Consider the following 22,898-nt stretch of genomic DNA (forward strand, 5'->3'; position numbering starts at 1 on the left):
CATGAATGAAAACTAAACTGTGCATATACTTTGCAGCTTTTCTCAGGATTCTGGACCACTGATAGTCCAAACAACAATTGTGAACAGGACATTTCTTCATCATCATCATCATCATCGTCCTCATCATCCCTATGGGCCTTAGTTTTCATTTTGTGGAAATGATGGCACAGATTGAGGCTGGCAGATGTCCATGATGTATGCAACAGGGAGTTAGGATATGGCAGTGGCATGGACCTGGGTCCAGGCATTTAAAAGGTGCCACCACTGCTGGGGGCAGGGCAGGAGGATGGCACAAAACAGCCCAAAGGGGAAATCTGGATTCCACAATATTCTGTGCATGGTTTTACCTGACCCAGAAAGTTCATTAGTTTCCGGCTTTCTAGAAACAACAGAACTCCAAACCCTGACAGAACTGGACTATTGTTATTACAAATATCAAATCTTCCCCCTATCCTTCACAGAGACAAAAGGTAGCATGGAAGCTCTTCCCCCCAAAAAGGTTAGACAGAACATGGTTTTACAGGGCTACGTGCCATGTTCTATGGTCCTTTCTTGCAATCTGAAACAGATTTCACCCCAATGACACTCACAACTGTTAGCTACATAGCATGAGCCCACTAAGCACATTTTGGGAATTAACATACTGGAGAATGAGACTCTCTGTTTTCAAAACAAGTACTAAAGCCCTCCTACCTTGCATACTCTAAATATTAAATAAAAACTGGCCATCTCTGAGATTCCAGAAAGAAAAGCATCTGGTTTTGCTTTAAGGGAACAGGTGATCTCTCCCCTTAATTTCTCCCACACTCCAGTGTCCTCTTTGGCTTTCCCCATCTGTTTCTACACTTTGTCTCCAAACAGGTGACTCTGGGGCAGCTGCCCAATTATGTAAAACTATTAGAGATTCATCTATTGCCTTCCTTCCCTGGCTATGTTAGCAAAGTCTGGCTCCATCAGTGTGAAAAGTTTAGAGAAAGCAGAGCAGAGTAAGGTGAGCCAACTATGAATAGAACAAACATGGGTCAAGAAAATGAGAAAGAGGAGAGAGCATCAGAATCAACTCTGGCTTACTTCCTAAACTCTGACGACAAAGTGAGATGTGCAAACCTCTTACAAAATGTCGGCAGCCTAACACATAATCCAGAAGCAGGTAATCTGCTAGTGCCATACTAATCTGGGGCTTAAAACCAGAAAGAGCAGCTAAAATCTGAGCCTCCTTACAAAATCAAAAGGAACAGGTAGGTATTTCTTATTAACATTTATGTACATCAGACATACCATCTTAAAAACAATAAAAATCGTTGGGAAAAAAAAGAAGTTTGTTATTGAACTTTCTCAAGCTCTATCAAAGAGCTAGAGACAGTAATAACATTCTCTCCCTGTGACATTCCATCTGGCTCCACTTAAGAAGTATATAAATTTCACAGATATTTCAGACATGTATTTTTGAACAAATGCTTGAAGGCACAATTCAAGTCCTTTCTGATGGTGAACATTCCTCCTGTACAGTAAATATGCCAAAGGCCTTAAGTGGTTGCTCCTTGTCTTTACTGACATTCCCAAATTACATATATTACCACATATATACCGGCACATAGGCAATTAAAGACTGCAGCATCAACCCCTCCAGGAACAGCAATAACTGTTCAGAATGTTTATATTAATATTAACTGGCATGTACTTTCTCTTTAAACACTGACTTTTTTATTCTTGGCCTGTGATGTGAGGCATTAGTAATTTAGCAATTAATCATTATGATAAAGGTAATTTATTAGTCAGTCATCATGAAAAATTAAAACAGGCTTGTCAACTTACAATTAATATTTTGAATTTTAGATTTTTTGCTATTTCCCAACTGACTAGAAATATAAAACATGAAACAGATTAGTTGATGATTGCTCTATTTCATTTTGATTGGTTAAGACTAAGTGATAAGATTGAAGTCCTTGCTACTGAGAACCCCACCAGTACAGAAGCATTAGGATGAAAAAAAATTTTCACTCACTGGGTGGTCTGTTTGCTGCCAAGTTTTTGAAGTGGCTGCCTTTTATCACTTCTGCTGATAATCTTCCAGTTGTAGCATTATAGAGGAGGCCAATGAGGATTTCTGGAGCTGAGCCATGTACCAGAGACTGACAAGAGGAGGTACTTTCACTGCAGGACACTTCTGACATGCTCATTTGAGAGTCACAACCCTATAAAAGAGATTAAAAGTTCTGTGTGTCTTTTGGAACGATGTTACTGGGAAGTCAAGTTTTAGAATAATGCATAGAAAATTCTGAAAGCAACTTAGTCACAATAACAAGTTCCATTCAATCACCCAATATGAAATGTACATTCTTAATAGATGCTTAATTTGCACATGTTAGAGGTAACAATAAAATGGTCTGAAATTAAAACAATTATTAGGTGCTTCATGATTAAGGAGAAATAACAGCAGAAGATGAAGAACAGCCTTTATGATCCCTATTTACTTCAATTTCTAAGGTAAGACCTGTAACATAATTTGTCAGCATCCTGGAAAACATTAAACCTTGGATCTTTTACTTTCCAAAAAATGAAGAACACCAATGGAACCTTGAAGATAATAAAATGCAGAAAATTCTTATTCATCCTTTATAAAGGTTATTCTCTAGCCTGTGAATTTATGAGTTAGCAAAGTTACTGAACACATGCAATTAGAAAAATGCACTCTGTCTAGCATAAATTAGCTTACAAGGAATTTAACTGGATCCAGGGATACAGAACTGCAATAGTCCCATTGTCTTGGGTGGAAAAGGAAGAATGCCATCCAAAACTCAGGAAGCAATGTTTTAATTTCCACCATGAAAGCTTCCAAAAAATTTAGATCTTTCATGCATTCTCACTACATCACATCTTCAATGCGAGCTTCTATTACTAATTTTTATCATTTTAACTCCTCATTATTGGCATTTAAAAAAGGGGAAAAATACATATTCTTTATGCTGCCATACTAATCACACCATAGTTGTTCCTATTCCCATTTGCACTACCACATCAGAGTGGTACCACAGAAAACAAAAAACTGGATGGCAAGTAGCCAATGGAATGACAATGTACTTGGTAACTGAGGAGAGATTTTTGAATTATCAACACGTCCCTTTATGATTCTCTCACAAAAAGTGTAAATTGGGTCCACAGATTTTTCAAATATGGCTTGACTCATTTGGGAACCTGGCATCACTCTTCCAAGGAGTCATGATGATATTGTGAAGCTGATTCTTCCAGATTCCAAATGTCTCTATCATTTCCAACAACAGCTGACATGGGCATAAGATCAGACCTAAAACCTAAATAGCACAAATCCTCATCAAGATAAATGTTAACTTAATAAGTTACTTTAAAAGTAACTTCAGCTGACATATAAAGCCCACATGCATTATAGAATCTCAGATTACAGAAGACATGATACCTACAATAATATCCCTTTTACTGACATTTTAACTAGTTCTTTTCAACAGAATATTTCCCAAAAGTCTAGCAGAAGTTTCAAGTAGCAATCCAGTTCCTCATTAATAAACATTAACTCTTGTTAGCAAATGTATTCTTACTACTGAAGAAGGACCTCAACAAATTTCTTTGACTTCCCTCTCCCAAGCTGCAGATTCAGAATTTTAAGTCTTTGGTTATTTCTCCAAAAGCTCTTTATTCAGTGGCAAGAATAAATTTCAAACTGCTTGCAAATTGTTAATTGCTGAAAAAGAATTACAAGTATACATTCATTCTCTGATTCTTGTCATTCATAGAACAGGAAACTTTTGATTCCTAACTTCAACAGAAGGAACAAAATAGAAAGTTTAAAAGAAAGATGACTTGATTCAGCAGTCACAGTATACACTGCACACTTGAAAGCCTCAGCCTGTCACAACTGCAGCTATTATTTAGTTTTCTGATCTTTTAAAATTGTAACACATCATCCCCATGGTGCTTATTCACCTTATCATTTTTTGAGCCAGGAATTTTAGCACAGTCCATCTGACACTGTTCAAAGCTTAGGTTTCAAATGTGATGGAGGTCACGCTGTAAGCCCACAAAAAAAAAAAAAAAAAAAAAAAAGATGTAACACAAAGAAGGCAGCTGGGTAACATTGTCCCCAGATCCTCCAAGCGCTTTGACATGCTGAGAGAAGGTGATGATAGTGCCTTTTCCTAACTGGGATTTATTTGTACAGTTTACTGATGGCCTAAGAGGGACTTAGAAACCAGTTTATGACAGAGTCAAACTCACTACAATGGGTATCAGAGTAAGGTTTAGCCTGTTAGAAACAGTGAATATTAAATGAGTGACTACTGAGTGGAAACGAGTCCTGAAGTACCAGGAAAGAGAAGACAAGGAGCTTCTGTGTGGTATAATAGAGAACAAGGAAAACAACTGAAAAATTCAATGTGTGGTATTCCAAAGCTACATAAGCACAGGCTAGAAATATCATCCCTTTACAGCAGAATCCTGAGTAGACAGGAGAAGGACAAGACTGCCTTTTTCAAGGCCAAGCAAAAGGATGTCACCAACTGAATGGTGGGGTGAGAAGACCAAGGTGATGCTTCAGAACTCTAAGTGGATGGAAATGCAACTAAATGACTGCACCTTAGAAGAGTTGCACAGAATGAATTGGTAGATGTAAGCTTGATGAAAATCTGGAGAGCATCTAACTTAAATATTCTGCTACAATATTTTCTAAACCAAAATATTTTTGCAGGTTTGAGAAAAATGAATGTTATTTAATCCTTATTTTATAATAAACTTATTGATCTCCTTCCTACAAAACTGTGAGGACATAGACAAGACATTAAAATAAAGCAATCATATTCACTAAATGAAAAATATAAACAGCACTTTGTTTTCCCTTTCACTCTAAAAGAACCTCAATTTCAATTCATTTTGTTTTAGGCTGACCCAAATGGACTAAAAAAATACTCTTCTTTTTAGTTATAAACTGGAAAATCTACAAGATAAAGTGAAATGTTAAGAAGGAAAATGAAGCAGATTAGAAGACAGAATGATATTACTGGGTAAAAAAAGATTAAACAACATAAACCAAAATATACTTTCTGTGGCTATAACAAGGAAGAAAACAGAGAATTTAGGGACATGTATGTAAAAGATCTGAGGAAAAGGGGAGAGAAAGATTGCATTTTGTCAGTTTTCTTTTAAAAGAAAACAAAAATTTTATGAGGAAGAGAAGAAACCAGAATCAGGGATCATAAGAAACAGCCGAGATCACCTGGGCTTAGATCAACAACTAAAGAAAGACTTTCCCTTGCAGGGCAAAGTTAAAAGCAGAGATACTGAGTACTATTAGATGTCTTCTCCAAAGTATTCTCCAGCACTGAGTTTATTGTTCACATTGTGGAAATCCACTAATTGTTTTAGGAAGATATTCCATGTTAACGACATCTGCGGGTAAGTAACCTGACTTTGTGCTAAGTCAGATGCTGCACTAGAAGTGGAAAGAGCAGCTTTATTAAAGTTTCTGTTTAGAGGGGTTTTTTTCTGTTTACACAAGTCAGAATTCTAGGAAAGCACCGACAAACTCATCAAGAAAAGCGCCAGACAAGAAGTTACGCTTTTACCTGCTCAAAATATAACCTTCAAAGCCAAGTGTCAAATTGTAAAATAATAACATTAAAATTTCTCATTGATACAACATGAATATAGATGGAGCTCCAATGACAACATTACAGTGCAACCAGATGCTTTTCACCTCCATGCAGGTCTGCATTCAATCTTTCTGTAAAGCTATCCATAGTCCAATTTGCTACTGCTGCTTCCCTGTAGGAAACTTAAGATTCAGACCAAAAGTAACCATTTGTTTGAAATAATGTCTATGTAAGTTTATTTTCATAAAGCTTCCCTCTCATCCTCTATAAACACTGTGTGAATTTAACAAGCAAGGAAAAGAAGGAGTAAGGTTCCATAAGAGCAAAGGCTTTTCAAGATCAGTGAAGCACCAGAAGAGCTTAGTGAGAACTATCACAAAACCTTCTATGTGGATTTTTAGGAAATTAGATGAACAGTCAAAGTGCAGGAAACTGTCTCTTGAGATTGTCTCCAGGATATTAATACTAAATCCTGACCCTTTTTTGTCAATTTAGCCATAAACACATTATTAACAGTAAGCACTGCAAAAAAAACCATGGTGAAGTCTATTCCAAATATTTGGTTCATATATCTATCTTACTGCAGTATATAAAAAGTGTTCAGCTTTTGAATTGTCTAACATGAAGCTGTGTGTGAAGGACCTAAACCTTTCCCAGATACACCACAGGATAATACTTTGTAAAAAAATTAGTCTGATTTTATTTGATCAACACTTACAAGAATTGCTGCTTTCCGCTGGATTGTAAAAGTAGTATGTGTCATATTCTACAAAAAGTTAATTACTAATTCTCCAAACTATTGTCCTTGATGACTTCTTTGCATATATTATCTGGGGAAGAGACATTTCTTCTTAATAAATATATAATAAAAAACATTCCAATTTAGCAGGCTTTGTATTTCCTATGTTCCCATTGTACAAAAGAACACTTTTTTTTCCCCCTCATACCACATGAGGGGACATGAACACATAGAATGCATGATGTCAGATTTCAGACCCTGAGAAGCATTTTCAATAGTGTTTTTCTCTCCCCTCTAACAACATAGAGAATCATCTATTTGCATCCATGGTAATATATGTAAAATGTATTTATTTGTCTTCCTTCCCCAAAATTCCATGGAAACACAGTATTTGTTACTTACATATTCATTTCCTACTGTTATTTTTCTATACCCTGAAGTTCTGCTTATAAATTCTGCTCTTAAGCCAACTGGAGTTAATGACAGGGAATAATGTGGCCATGCTTTCAAGGCAGTTAAAGTTCATTTTCCCTAATGCACAGGTTACAATGTAGTCTCTGTGGGCTTCCGAAACAAGAGCATCTGACTCTTTTGGCTTTTCAAAATATATACAGAAGAGATGAAACCTTGCTGACAATCCTTCAGCAACAAAAATCTGATTCACAGCATGTTACTTGTCAAAATGTCTCTCTCTAATTTTAATTGTTAATGTTATACCACTAATCTCTTAAAGAACTTTTTTGCACATTACTTTTTCTACTTCTAGATCAATACAACTGAAAGGTTAAGGAAGAAAATGTGAATCCTAGCAGGCCAAGGGGGGGCCTCTCAAACCGGATCTCCAACAGTTTTTTGATGACAGCATTCATCTCTCTCAATCCTCACCCTAGGGTTGAACCCTGAAGCTCCCGTTCCCTTCTGAGCTTGCTGAGGTGAGGAGAGCAGCCAAGCCCCACAGGGGCTCCAGACCAGCTCCCAAGAGGAGAAAACCAAACCTGGGGGCTCCATATCCTTCATTAGTGGCTTCAGCACCACAGACTTCACACATTCCAAACATAAAATGCTGTGGAAAAAATTTCGAGATCATTCCTGGGAAAGAGAACTTAAACCACCTGATGAACTCAGCCCTGAAAATGGAGGGATGTAAAATAATTAGGAATCTCGAAGTTTAAAGCCAGCTGTACTGCACTGTAAAATTAGGAGAACACACGGCTATCTGTATTTTGCTTTAAATTTATAACCTGAACTTGCAAACATTGAAACATATAGTTTTAAGCATCTCACAAAGATTCAAGTTTAGGAAAGTATCATTATCTATGACAGGTAATTATTTGGGTTTTTGCTTAACAGCTTCCTTGAAGCATGTTCCGATTAAGTATAATGTGCATTTTTATTCATGTACTTAACACTTTACAGCATTACTAAGTCAACTTAAATCACAAACATGAAACTAAATAGTCTAATAATCTTTCCATTATGCAACTTGATCTTAGGGGAAAAAAAACATTTATTTTGGGTAAAATGGCATGCTTTAAATATTACCAAGACATCCTAGTCAAAAATTCCAATTTTAGCAAATAAATCCACTCAACATCAATGATATTCACATCAAATATGGATCATTTTGATTATTAAATACTATTAATGTAGTTGAAAATCATTATCTGAAATTATAATATTCCCATTTCTCATCAAAAGCTTCTGCTCTACCCCATTTTTTACTCTCAAGAGAGAAAAACTTCTGGATGCAGAATTCTAAAAACTACATCATTTTCACACAGATGGAACACTGAAAAACTGAGATCAAATTAAAATTCCTTGATTCACTACATTCAAAGTACTAAAACCTTGAAATTCTATACACAGATTTCATTTACCATAGACACTACAAAAAACTTCCTAAGATACATTATGATAATACAGAAATTTTAATACCAAAATAATTTACAATAATTAGTTTTAAAAAAAATTAAATCTTTGTGGAATTTCTTGTAAGAATATTGCATTGATAAAGAAAGACTTGGTTTCAAATTTAAGATACTATAATTTAGCAGTAATATTTAAATAACAAAATTAAATACACATATTCTTAATTATGACAAATCAACACTCAACTTTTCTGAAAGATTTTGAACAAGTTTGAGAGATTTCTGTGTTGTTTTTCCTCTCTCATGAGAATTTGCTGCTAGTACTTTGTGCCTAAAATTCTTTATAATTATCAGCTCTGCAGAACAAAACATTAATTTTCTACTGAAAGGGAAACATTTTAAGTTTTCTGTAACTTCTATTAGTCTGTACTGAAATAACGCCCTTGGCGGATGATAAAAGGTCACCTGGTTGTTCCATAGACATAATGGGCTAGAAATTTGCAGAGCAAACCCAAGCAGCAGTTGGAGGAGGCATTTGGAAACAAACCTACAATGGAATTTACAGCATTTGCAAAAGTACTGTTTTTACACTGCAGAAGTCTAGCAGCTTTTTACACAGCCATGGGCCAGGGGAGGAAAAGAGGCAAGAGGCCTTTTATTATCCAATTCTGTTTTCTGTGATAAGACAGGTACATAAAGAAACATTCAAGCACTAAAAGCTGTTAGATATTTGTGTTAGCAATTTAGGTAAGAACATCTGACACAAAATGCAGACATTTTACCTGCATTTCTGATGAAGCTACGCTAACAGCTCCCACCCAGATCCACTCACACATCCCCCCTCTCCTTACTCCCAGTCAAATATGTAAGAGCATGGTGATAGGACAGCTTCCAACACCACAGACTTCTTTAAATGACAATGCTCTGTCCAGCTGGATTTAGTCTATGCTCATTGGGGAGCTCAATAGCAAATAGTTTCATTTTTCTCTTGATTACACCCTTTCAGTCTGGGAAAAGAGAACGATTCAGCAATCAAACAGTAAGCCCAATTTATGAGTAGTCGATCTATGGATTAGTATTTGATTGCATAAACATATATGCAATTATTTTTCACAATGAACAAACCCATATCATTAACTGTACATTTAGAATGTATTTGTCAGGTAAACTCTTTGTGATTAACAATTGCTAGTGGTGCCCTTTTGATTTGCTCAGGTCATGTTTAATCTCATGATCAGAGGACCACCAGGTGTTTCCAGTCAGAAGGGATCTGCTTCAGTTCTTAGAGCTATCCTACACAAAAAAAAAAGAAAGGGAAAAGATAAACTGGATTCTCCTGGGGCCAGCTGACAGCTGATTAAGCCCAACAGAAAGACAGAAGCTGTGAAAGATTCAGCTCAAGGTCAAATGATATAAAGGGCAAACCTGACAAGAGGCTGAAACACTAAGACTAAAAGGATCCCTTGCTAGGGGCACCCTGTGAACAGAAATGCTTATCTGATACCAAATACCGGCTGCTTGAATATACAAAAGAAGTGATTACCTGAAGATCCTCAAGTCTGAAATGAGTAATGATAATGAAGAAGATTTATGTTGTACTGTAAAGCCCACCAGAGTAATACGAAGAATCATCCAGCAAATAAATCAAAAACTAATTCAAAAGTTCCACAACCACATGCATTATGAATTTGCAGACTAGGTGACTTCATCTGTTCTTGCAAAATCTCTGATTAGGACTTCCCTCAATGGAAATAAATCGAAGGAAAATGGTGCACAAGCATTTGCTGAAGGGTGCTCAAAATGGCCAACAGAACCAATTCTGTGTTCTGATCCTTCCTAGTTTTCTTGAAAGACACAAACAAATGTGACAAGATATTTGTGCGTACATATATATGCAAACAAGAAGAGTCAAAATTATAAGAAAACAAAATATTTGGGAAATTCAGCATCTCTAAGGAGAACCAGAAATTTCACTTGGGTTGGTAAGTTAAAAAACGAACCTCCATTGAAAGAGTTGCTTCAGAAAGGTTAAGCAGTAGCTCATAGTTTTCAAAAGTGGAAATGTCATACAAGGGACAACTCTGACAATCTTTTCTTTTATGTTCTAAACTTTCACTTCTGGGAAATGTACAGTATGATTATTTTCCTTACTGCTCTTAGAAATCCCAAGCCAGGTTGGGAGACCATACTTTTACAAAAGAGAATGATATAATCTCACAGTTACCTCACTTTTTTAGCTTTATGTACTAGTAAGATTTCTCTATTTTTAATTTTTTTAAAGATGATCAAAACAAGACATAGAATCCTAGACAATATGTTTGCCACTGATGGACTGGCTTTTCTGACCGAGTATTGCTCAAGAGGATTATTGTAATTTAATCTAGAACAGTCATTCACAGCCTGTCATTTGACTGGAGGCACTTTAGAGGCTGAAAAGCATTGTCGGACATTCATAATAGTAATACCACACCTGAAACATAGCTTCCATAATTTGCAAATATCAAAGACTGTAGGGACCAAATTGAGTAAGTAACTTTGAAGCAACTCATTAATTGACGGCAAAGCATGCCTGTTTTTTAATTTGTTATTTTACTCTGTGTGACCAAGTGATGATTTTGACATCTAGATAAAATTCTTTACATTGGTGATTTCCAAAAATTCTCTCAGTATCCTACATTCAGGTTTACGGTAATAGATCTGGCTACCCACGGAGGAACTTGCTCCCCATCTGTATCAGCAAGGGAGTTGAAAGTCAATGTTTTTTACCCCAGCCACAACACCAAGAAGACAATGCTGCTTGCCAATACTGCCATGCAATGTTGCACGAGCAGCCAAACACAGGGAGAATGCTTTGTTTGCAAAGTACTGCCAAGTTCTCCTGCAGCCTCACTGACATTACCACCGTCCTCCAATCACCTAATAACTTCAAACTTACAGCAAGAATCATCTTTCTTATTGTATCAAAGGATCAATTCTGATTTTCTGCGTGTTACTACCACTAACTCAGATGAATTGAGTAAGTTATTCCTGAGACAAAATGTGCTCGGGGTTTAAATATAATTGTCCCTCACTTTGATGGATATAATTTATACAAGATAACCAAGAGCATTTATATATTATCACACAGAAAGTCTTCATTTTAGGTAGAATTCCAGTTAAAATTCCAGTTAAACTAAGAACAAAATATTTTGTCTTTTTGTTTCTTCCCTAGACAAGTCTTAGTCGTTTTTCTTATTAGCAGCCTAAAGTATCATACTGGTATCTAATAAAGCTCTGTTTATACATATGAATTTTAGTATTTAGCCTTCCAAATACAATCCTGGATAGATCATGCCATAAAAACACATTAGTAAGGCCAGTAGTAGTGACTCTTCTACTTTGTCTGCACAAAACTTGACAGCTTGACTCTATAATGGACAGGAATACCCAAAAAAGAAATGCCACCCTGAAAGCCTTTATTCCTGCAAAGTTTATGAGCTGATAAACATTAGAAGGAGTACTCAAGACATGCCACACATAAAGGCCAACATGAAATAAAGGCCTTAAGCACAGTGCATAAACCAGTGCACACTAAATGATTAACCACTCTCCTCATAGCGGAGTACATGTGTGTGTGTGTGCAAGAATGCGCATTTTTATACGCTGCATGCATAATTGCCATCACTCAAAAAAACCAATTAAAAAAATTATCCAGACACTCTGGATCTTTATAGTAAGGATGTACAAAATAATATTTTAAACACCTATGACTGCCTTCACCATTGGTTCTTTCTTATGGGGATCACACTGGGAGTTCGAGATGTTAGAAATGGAGAATGCTACACAAAGAAAGAAAAAGAAATTTAATTCTTTGCAGTAAACACCTTGTAATTTGATGATACATAATGAATGATTACTAGATTTTCTTAGCAGCAAGAGGTATGTTTCGGTCACCCAAACAGTACTTCCCAAATCAATCACAAAATAAAAACCATGATTGATTGTTGTTATTCTACACCAAAAAGCAACCTATGGGATGGTGAAGTGGATTACCCATGTTTCTTTGATCTTTTCCAAACAGATTTCACTCAATAAACTGCTTATATGTTTTTATAATCGCATCATACTAGAGGCTGTTTTTCACTGTCAGGAAAATTTCTCTGGGTGAGAACGAAGAGTAACTAAAAACAGGTCCACAGGGATTTCCTGAAGAGAAATAAACAGCTTTTCTAAACTCCAAGATGGGTGAAGAAAAATTTGTCTACTGCTGTACTAAAAGGGAAAATTTCTCTGGAAGCATCGACAAATATCTTCCTACACAAACTATACTCTGACAAAAGCACAATGTACACCCCTGAACATTCGATGCAATGGACAATTTCTATTAAATCTGTAAGGGACAGTCTCAGATAACAGTGACAACTGCATTCTGCCCAACTCATATTGGTTTCACTGCTTCCTCCTCATTCTCCCTGAACTTGGGAGAAAATGTGTGATAAATAAGGGGGCTGAGGAGGAATTCCCTGTTACGTGGGAGAACTGCAGCAGCAGAGGGCTGTTAAAGACAAATGGCAACGGGACTGGGGATAATAGCTGCTAATGCAAGGCATTATACACAATGTGGGAAGGAGAGAAATGTGGTGAAATCTTGGGTGAAAATAATATTCTGTGAATATATTTATAAATTTGAAGCCATGAAACCTATTTAAGGAACATACTAGTATCATGTCTTCACCATGACATTCATTTGTTGACATTTTAACAATAACCAGAGACTTGCAGGCCCCACTCATGTCAAACTGTCACTATGTTTGAAAGGCACTGGACTTGCTGATCTACTTTTAGTCAGATTCCCTTGTGTACAGCTTTAAGGTATCACTGAAAAAATACTGAACTTCACAGGATACAAACTGTTCTTATACAATCAGAAGGCATATGATTAGCTAATAAAATACATTAATATAATATCAGGCACAGACAGAAGGAAATAAAATACATTTCTGCAGAAGAGATTAGCATAGATATTTCAATGGATTAGGAAGTTTCAGTGACAGAAGGTATATTTAATATATAAAATCCATATAATGAGAAGCAGTTGAAAAAATAGGACACCTGTCATGTGTCCAAGAAATATCTTCATAAAAAAGCTGTCACATATAAACACTTCTCAGCAACAAAACCCTCTGCACCTGAACAAGGCAAATTTAATTCTGAATGTAGAATGTGCCTCAGCATGGATCTTATAATTACTAATATCCTTGAGCAACTGGATATCTCCAAATTCAAACAGCATTTACCTTTTCCTGTTAAATAACTCCTTCCTGATATTTATGATTAATTGTACATAAAGGCTGTTGGTTTATTCTAGCAAAAGGACAGTTAAAAAGGAATACAATCAATGTGTATAAATATACCCAGAGGCAAACACCTGAGAAGGGTAAGAACTAATTAAGCTCAAGGCCAATGCTGGCAGAAGAACAAATGGTAATAACTTGGCCAAGAAGAAATTCAGGTTGCAAACAAAACAACCTGATATTTTCCGATGAAAAATCACAATTTTGTGATCAAGATGACCTAGCTGTTTTGAGTAACTAGGGCTTGAGCTCAAGAGCCCAAGGATGCCCCTCACTTCCAGACACACATCCTGAAAACATAATGAGTTTTAGCAGTCTTGCAAACTAAATAGATGTTAAATCCTGCAATAAATCTGCTTACTGAAAAAATATTATATTGGCTATAAATGATAAGATAAAATACTTACAAACTCAGAAGTTAATCAATTCCCAAAGGTTTAAAACCTGATTTGCATAGTTCCAGAAGACTATGGCTCCTCATTCAAGCTATCACGACTCTGAAGGATCCTTTCCAGCAACAGGTAGAGCTGCTTAAATCTTGTTACAACAAACTCTGAAAGATCCCTTCACTTTCTACCAATATCCCTTATTCTTGTTTCAACCCCCAAACACCGAGGGGCACAAATGCTGACAAATGCTGACCATGCCTTACCATAATAGAAATTAAGGAATAACCTTATCATCTTTCATGCCCCATGGAACTTGTTTTTGTTCTGCCTATCACAAAACCTCAAGAAAATAATACTGAAGAATAACCAGTGCACATATGGGATACACCAATCAATCACATACATGGCCCATTCACTGCCCTTTTGAACTTATTTTAGTAAATTTTATACACAAACCTATGGAAAACATACAAGTTAAGCAAGTACCTTTAGAATTTTCAATGGTTTGGGTCATGGGGTGCTTTTTCCAAGCTGTGAAACTAGCAAACTTTTCACTAAGAAAGTTTGGTCTAGAGAGGTGAACCATTTCATCCTTGGCTTAGACTGATTTGTGCTTCTTAGGAAACCATGAGGAATCTGCTCTATTGGCAGTTGATCCTCCATCAGATCCATGATTTAACCTCAGCTTTTACTAATAAGTATATTTCCAGTCATTAAATACAACAGCCTTTTATTTTGAGTCTTTGGCAATACTCATGTTCACCAGAAATGCTATTTTGATAATTCCAAACTTTTTTTTCCAAAATGCAGAACAAATTAACTGCTTTGCTTCACCTAAAAAAAATTTTCCTTTCTCTCCCTTCTCCTCCTCTTTTTCTTTAATTGATTGTTAAAAAAAACCAAACAATATACATACAATGACCAAATATGGATGTCCTTGATAACCATCATTTTTTTCTCCCCAAAATATATCTGTAATAGAGCACACATGCAACTCTTAAGCAAGGAACACTCAAGCACTCCTAGTCCAGGATGCCCAGACCACAACATGACAAACATTCTCTTCCTGGACAAAAGCATACTTAAACTCTTACAACAAAAAGAAGATGGTTATCACTGCCAGTTTAGTGATCTTCTGTGTTTATTGATAATGATACCTATGTTAATCCTTAATTATTGTTGCTTTGCTTTATCAGAAATATTATTTGGAGACAAATAATTTTGTTCATCAGAGAGGTAGGGGTTTTTTTTTCAGAAAAAATCTTTTTCAATTTCAACTACTTTTCACTTCAGACTGAACCAGAAATCAATTATTTCCAAGGTTTTAATGTGAAGTTATTAAAAATCGCTTTATACTCTCAAAATCCTTCTTTCCTATCTTTCTTTCTTTCTTTCAAGGAAAATACCTATTTTCAACCAAGACTTAATAGCAACAGATGGAGGACATTTGCTAGTATAGCTTCTTATTTTTCCATTCTGGTGTGTTTTTCTTTTTTAAATTGAAGTGCTGCAAGTTGTAGAGATAATACTATTACATACATATCTATATGCAAGGAAACATACATTCACCACTATATCATTATTTATGGACTGGAAATTTCTAAGGAATTAAAAGAAAAAATAGGGCCAGCTTTTGCAGGTGGAAAGTGAATGTACTTACAGAAGCTCTAAGGAAATTTTCATTGTGCTAATGCAGTGCTGTGACTGTTCAAAAAGCTGAGTGGATGTGATGACTCTATAAATACATGCACTATTCTTATTCAGAATTCAGGACACTGTATCTCACTGCATTCTTATTCTGCCTCATTTAATACTTACAGGCAGACTGTAAGAAGGCTCCAGTATCACTGGCACTGACATCTTCCCTTGAAGATTCAATTTTGTCAAGTAAAAAATCTTTTCTCCCACAATCCTCTCCTTTTTCATGCGCCGTACGCTGTACAGTCGAAAGCGAACGGCATAATTCCCAATCATCTCCGACTCAACGTGATTAAATTTGAATGTCTCTGTGAAGACAGGGCATGGTCCCCGCTGGATGCTGGTTTTTGCTCTCTGCTTCTTTATAGGGAGAAGAACTAGGTGTACTTGCCACGAGCTTCCACCTGTCCTGCTGTATGTTGGAATGTCTGTGACAGCTGTCACTGTCACCAAAAGCTTCTGTTCCTGTGAGTCATAGTCAAAAGTCACATCCAGTGTGCCATATTTAGCTACTGGCTCAGGATCAAAAGGTTTAGGAAGCTGTGAAGATGATCCTCGAGCTGACATATCCTGAAGAAGAAGAAGAGAAAAAACCCCAATTATTTATTTATTTATTGTATTCTATTATTTAATCTGGCATGGAAATTATGGTTTACTCTAGACAATATGAAGGCACTATGATCTTTTTGTTCATTTCCTAAACAAGGTTATTAAGCACTGAAAGCCAAAGGAGATGGCTGGCTGATGGTCAAGATGAAATCAAGACTTTACCTGGCCAATACCACCAAAAGCCAGGAGCCAATCAGTCTGAACTAAGATTGAATTAGGCTGTAATGATCTCTTCTTCTGTGCCTCACATGTTAAAAAGTATATACATTTGTAACAAGATAAAACCATCTTATTTCATGTATTTTACACATGCATTTTAAAGTTCACCTATTACACTGCTTGAAGAGACAGCTAATGATTGAGAGCATAGTGAGATGCCAGCAAAGAACACAGGAATTACAAACCATACACAGCTCCTGTTGCAGTCCGCAAAAGTTATATGAATATGCCAAAAATTATCATAGAAACATAAAATCACAGAAAATTTTGGGTTGGAAGGGACCTTAAGGATCTTTTAGTTCCAACCCCTCTGCTATGGCCAAGGATGTCACTCTCAAGACTTTATTAATGTCATTTTACCGGAACTGTAGAAGATGTATCTGTTTTGAATTCATCTTCTGAACTCTCTGTAAACAATATTCAGTCCTAAAATTCTATTTTAAACTTAAAATTCAAACAGTTTATTGTCACTTCAAATTTTGAATAAAATACCAATCCCTTATAAAGTTACAACAGCCAGTTTGATAGGGATACTGAAACAGAAAATATTTACAAGCAATGGTCAACCCATTGCTCATACAATAAATTATTCCAAGTATGTAAAACAAAGGTATTTCAAGTGTATCTTCACATTATCAAAGATAAGCTTGTTTACATGAACAAATAGATGCCAAGACAAAGCCTTCTGGGCTAAGAAATGTTCTTATTTTAACCTGGCTGCCAGATAGCTGTGGGAATGCATTCCTCTAAAGGCTTCACTATGAAGCTTTGAGTGGCTATAAAAAAACATTGGCAGCTTTCTCAGTTCTTACTGAATATGCTTACATTAACGACTGGAGTGACACGAAATGGGAAGGGCTTGCAGCTGGGCCTTCCAGACCTTGCATCAACACCCCAGGTACACATCATCAATTACTAATAGGGCTGCTTAGACAGAAACATCAGGGCTGAGCTCAAACACGCACTCCAAAACTTCTGGCAGCAACAAAAGACAAATTCGTAGCAAAAGAGCTTCTTCTGCACATGGCATCACTAATTAGACTTCACCCATAGATGTCAGTGCAGTAACTGGTTGTTAAAGGCATTTCAATGAAATACGCATCAAAAAAGTTGGTTTCTTCACAGAAAAATATACATATATATCATTACAATCTATAGCACAAAAAAGGAACATTAAGTGGCCCAAATCACTATATGGCATCAATAATTGAAAAAAAAAAAAACATTGTAATTTTTTTAATAAAAAGTATTTTACATAATGGGTGTTTAGTTTGAAAAAGCATTAACAAAACTTTCATTTATGTTGTCTGAAAAATCATGTGGAAGAACTTCAACCACAGTCCTTACAGTGTGATGAAATTTTCTGACTGGTTTAAAATGGTTTAAAAAATAATTAACTCTTCCAGGGAGCTGGTTTGAAAGCTAAGGTGCCACAAAGGTAACTACAGCAATCTGACCAATCTGAAATCCTACTGTCCTATTTTCTGACAAGCTACTTATTTTTTTAATGAAATGATCAGGAGTATTAGTGCCTGTATAACTGTGCATTGATCTTTAGATTAAATAAGTGCTTCCCACGCTCAACTATTTTAATTTACCTCTGGACTAAGAACCGCTGTGCTGTCACTGGGAACATCCTCTTCGTACCCTTTGTTATGAAAGCTTTCTATTTCATGTCCTGTGCTTCCCTCACTTGGGCACTTATATGAACACCTTGGGCTGTTGCTGCACTGGGAATATTCACATTTGCTGTCTCCAACTTCGGAAGGCGTACAGGAAAGATGAGGGGAGCCACTGTCATCCTGGTACGGAGGCGGCTGCAGTTCATCCAGTGGAGGTGTTCTTCTCATCCTCTGAATGCAGTTTGCTGGGAATAAGTCAAAATGCTTTGCTTACTTTCTGATTGTTCACAGTTCAAACAGTTCTGTGGAAAATGTAAATCTAAATGCCTGGACAGAGAATTTAAAAATCTATGTATGGGTTTTTTTAAAAGTTGACATTTCAAATCAGATGAAAAATACTACTGAAAAAAAATTTGTTCAAAACGGAAATGAATGATCTCTCAGATGAAAGAAATTTAGATAAAAACAAAGTTTTAAGTGTGTAGTCAGAATAGATTGTGCAAACCACATGTAAATAAACATAGCACGGATATGACATGACAAAAATTCAAGGCTTGAATTTCAGGGATGCTTACCTTGCAAAAACCTTTGGATATCTTAATTCAGATTCTGTGCAGATGAAATGTAGGCCAATTATGGAAACAAAATGCACTCCCTAAAGCCATGATATCAAGCTGATTACCTCCCATGCAGTTGCCCACCAGGGAGATACTAAATTAAACTCTGAAGACAAGTAAGGTACTAAAAAAGACAACCTTTCACACAAATGAACTCTGCTCACCAGTGAATTTAAAAAGTGAAGCAGTGTCTCAGATTTCTTATTACTTGTTAAGGACAACTAAAGGGTACGTATCCAGTGTCTGGAAGTTACACACTACCTCTAGTCACTAAAGACAGTGGAAAAAGGATCAAGAGCAATCTTGTGCTTGGGATGAATACTTGATGCTGACCATCTTTGCTTTTCACACTAGATAGATAGATAGATACAAATGTGGTTATATATCTCAGAAATTAAACCTGATGCATGGCTACAGACACAGAAAGTTAATTCAAAATAATTACATTTCAATTTTTTTATCTCATATTTTACTATGCAGCATTACACAGTTGAATAGAATTGGGGAAAGACAGCAAGGTGTGCAGCAGCTGAAATGAAAGGAATATCAAGGACAGGCAAAGAACTGTCTCAGATTTTGTTTACATTTTCTATAGAGGTTTCAATGAAGATTTCAATGCCCCTGACATAAAGAATTACCTTATACATAAAAATTTCAAAGCAAAAATGTTTTCTGGTTTCAAACATACCATTTCACACGCAGAAAAACCTACCAAACAAGCAAGTTAAAGAAAGTATTAACTAGGGAATGCAGGGCTCTTCTCTATTTCAACAGCTCCTAAAAGAACCATGGCAAAAAAGTAATTAAAACACTCCCACAAGATGAAACCACTGTCAGGAACCCTCTCATCTCTGATAAACCCATCAGAGCCAGCCTGCCATTCAGACTGATTCCAAAATCCTGTTCCAGCACTCCTGCAAAAGGTTTTCTGCTGTTAGTGAGCCAGTGCTACTAGCTCTTGAAATTCCAGTCCCCCAGGGCTGGAAAACAAAACAGACAGACAGCAGGGAATTCTATACTTGAATTGCAGTCATCTGTCTAGCAGATATACATGAAACCTCACCTATGAACATTAGACAATTCATGCCCATGAAACTAGATAGACATAGAATCTAAACTGATATTTAAATCATAATAAAATAAAGATGTGCATAATTTTACTGCCTATACCATGAAAGCTGGACTTCCTTGTCATAATCTATATCACTAAATATTCTAGAAAATTCAGAAAAATAGCATTTCTTCTCATTGTTGCCAAAAGGCAACAAACAGCATTAAATGAGACAGTAACTACCTGGCAGCCCTGAGTTTCTTTCTGTTCACTTGTCATCAAGTCTGACAAGAATTTTTAACATCCAGCTTTTACATAATCTAATGAAATGAAAGTGTGTCCAGGTAGTTATCAACACCATTATTGTCTTACATGAGTAAATAAATGACTGTGTGACTCACTTTTCTCACTTTGATGAACTCCATTATATGTCCCTATGGGAAAACTGTACAGGCTGTGTGACAGAAAAGGTGCTTTTAATGTAGGCATGGAAGAAGTGAAGACAAAATTCTTATTAACCAACTATGATTCAAAAATCTCAGAAAAAGCTAAAACACTGGGGCAGGTTTTAACTACATATTTTTCAAATTTCAGTTTAACAAACTGAAATAGCATGTAAATTCTTAAAACAAGTATCTGGGATTAAAAATCTAGAGACATCTCTGCCTAGAGAGTTATAAACTGGTTTGAACAGCAGCTTTCTGTACAAAAAAAGATATGAAAATTTTCAAATTAATTCTCAAGGCGAAACTGTCTCATTTTAATTTCCCCCTCCCCACAGTAAATGATGCAATAAAATGAAATTTTTTTGTAACGGTTCTTTGAAAACCATGAAGATTTGAATTCCATTGAGACCTTCTAATGACTGATTATACCAAAGCCAAGTGATATCACAGACAGCAGTGAATACAGCAATACTAAATATCTGATCCTGGGTATTTTCCTTAAAAATTACTTAGAAATAGTGACAACCTGTCTAAAAAAATTTTGCATATGTATCAAAGTTTAAAGTACAAAACTACTGCTAGTGCTTGCTGGCTTATCACTAATTGTATTGGAGAACATTTGGAACTGAAAGGCCAGATGATCTGAAATGTCTGCATATTCACACATGAAACCCCTGTGTGTTGCATACCTTGTACCTTTTATTTAAGGTGCAAGTTTCAGACACAGCTATGTATACTACTGTACTGTGACAAAGCCAAAGAATACCTCCCAAAGACCACTGAATGTGGCTAATAACAGCTGCTAAAGAGTTCCAAGCAAATGGGTACACTGAAAATCTGAAATTAATCATTGCATTGCTTCTATGCAATTTTCAAATCACATAGAAAATACTTTTTGTAAATTCATTTGTAAATTAAATTAATCATATTAAATAACCACATCACCTTGGACTAGATAGGGTAAAAAACAAGGAAGCATATGTCCCAAAAGTGGAAGTAAGGTACAATCACGGAGAAATCAAATCAGGTTTAGTCTGAGGTTCCTACCAGCCAGAAAATGGCATAACAGAGAAAAGACAAATAGAAAGAAAGAAGAATAGAAAGACAGAACCTTACATTCAGTTCTCCACCCAAAGTATGCAAAAATACTTGGCATCCTCATGATATGAGTGAAACTAAATTTGTTTAGCAATGAGTATTTGGTAAATTCTAAATTGAGAGTACAGTGTATTGGTCTCAGTAGGAAGATTTGAATAAACACTTTTTAGAGGGGTAACTGCATTAATAAAAGTTCTCATCCTCCCTCAGTCGGCTGGGAAAACAGTCACTTAATGGTGATAGCAAGGGCCTTGCTTAATACGTGAAGAAACCAGAACCATAAATGAAATACCTGACAAACCTGAGCAATTAGCATTTTGCTGGTAGACTCAGAGATTACAGCATATAAACTGTCATTAGCACATTTAAGTCAGAAGTAAATAAATATCTTCTTTTAGTATTGTTTGTTAAGCAGAGAAGGTTCATCTGTTTTCCTAAGCCCCTGTAGGACAGGTTGCAAGGGAAAGGGGGATGATACATACCTCACCATCAACCTCAAGAGACTCCCAAGTTAAATCTGACACAGCAACCTAGGCCAAACTGAGCATTCCTGGAACATACAATTGGTAACTACGAGAAAATCCAGAAAATTTTCAGTCATTTTGCTGGGAGGGAATCAAAGTTTTAAAATGCAGAAGTTTATCATAAGAAATGCTTTAGGTTTTCAGCTACTACTTGAAATTTCTTCTTCCAAAGCTGTTCATTTCTTCTCTCTGTTCTGGTCTCTCATGGACCATGCCAGGCTGCACATCTCACTGTGCAGCTGGTTATGTCCTTTTCCCATGTTTACAGCATTTATACTTTCCTAATGTAATTATTTTCCCAAAGGTTCACAGCAGCAGCACCTACTCAGTCCCCCTTAGCCCATATTTCCTGAGTAATTCCAAGAACACCCATCTCTTTACATGGAAAAAGAAACTACCTTTGTGCCTTTAATTCCCCTGTCTCATAAGCCATCATTAACTACACTTCTGTGCTTCGAGTTCCTCATGTACAGTACTGCTTTAAAAATTCACATTGTTGTGGATGGCAACAGTATCACAACACCCCTATTGGAATCTGGCTTCCAGTTCCTTTAAAATAAATAATCACTTCATAAATCAGTAATTTTTGCAAGTCATATTTTGTAATTGTCAGAATATCTTCATACTCAAATGGTACCTTTCCTTTCTCTAATATATCTCTGCTCATACTCTGCTACATAATTATTTATTTTTTTAATCAAACGTAAATTTCAAGTTTTCAAGCCTTCAAGGGGTTCTATGTAAATGTTAAGACAATTTAAATAAAACATAAAATGAAATACATGTTTAAAAATTAAAGAAACCTTTCTTATTCTGAATGATTAAATACCCTAAGAGAATTCTGATAGGCAGCACAGACAGTCCAAATGGAATTTTCATGTTTGAACTTTTCTACCATCCAAAAATATTATGTTGACTGAATTACCCCACATTACAGGGAGTATAAATATAAACATTAAATATTGAATGAAACCTTAGGCTTCTCCGTCTTTTAAAATAAAAAGCTTACATGCATTTTTGTGAGGACTAAACCCAAATTATTTCACAGAACAACAAATTACCTTGGC

At 36.0% G+C, this 22,898-nt stretch overlaps 1 protein-coding gene across 5 annotated transcripts in view; it reads right to left on the reverse strand.

The window, feature by feature from the left end:
• The window catches only part of SYT14 (synaptotagmin 14), a 76,206-nt gene that overhangs the window by 11,879 nt on the left and 41,429 nt on the right, over nucleotides 1–22,898 (reverse strand). For all 5 annotated transcript variants that reach the window (XM_005416177.2, XM_005416176.2, XM_031059980.1 and 2 more), the window contains 3 exons: nucleotides 18,072–18,340; nucleotides 15,766–16,215; nucleotides 2,006–2,195 (listed from right to left, as the gene is read on the reverse strand). In XM_005416177.2, the coding sequence (XP_005416234.1) occupies nucleotides 2,006–2,195; nucleotides 15,766–16,215; nucleotides 18,072–18,340 (909 nt within the window). The remainder of the gene's footprint in view (nucleotides 1–2,005; nucleotides 2,196–15,765; nucleotides 16,216–18,071; nucleotides 18,341–22,898) is intronic.

The sequence above is a fragment of the Geospiza fortis genome, unplaced genomic scaffold, assembly GCF_000277835.1.
Source record: "Geospiza fortis unplaced genomic scaffold, GeoFor_1.0 scaffold41, whole genome shotgun sequence".
Classification (NCBI taxonomy): domain Eukaryota; kingdom Metazoa; phylum Chordata; class Aves; order Passeriformes; family Thraupidae; genus Geospiza; species Geospiza fortis.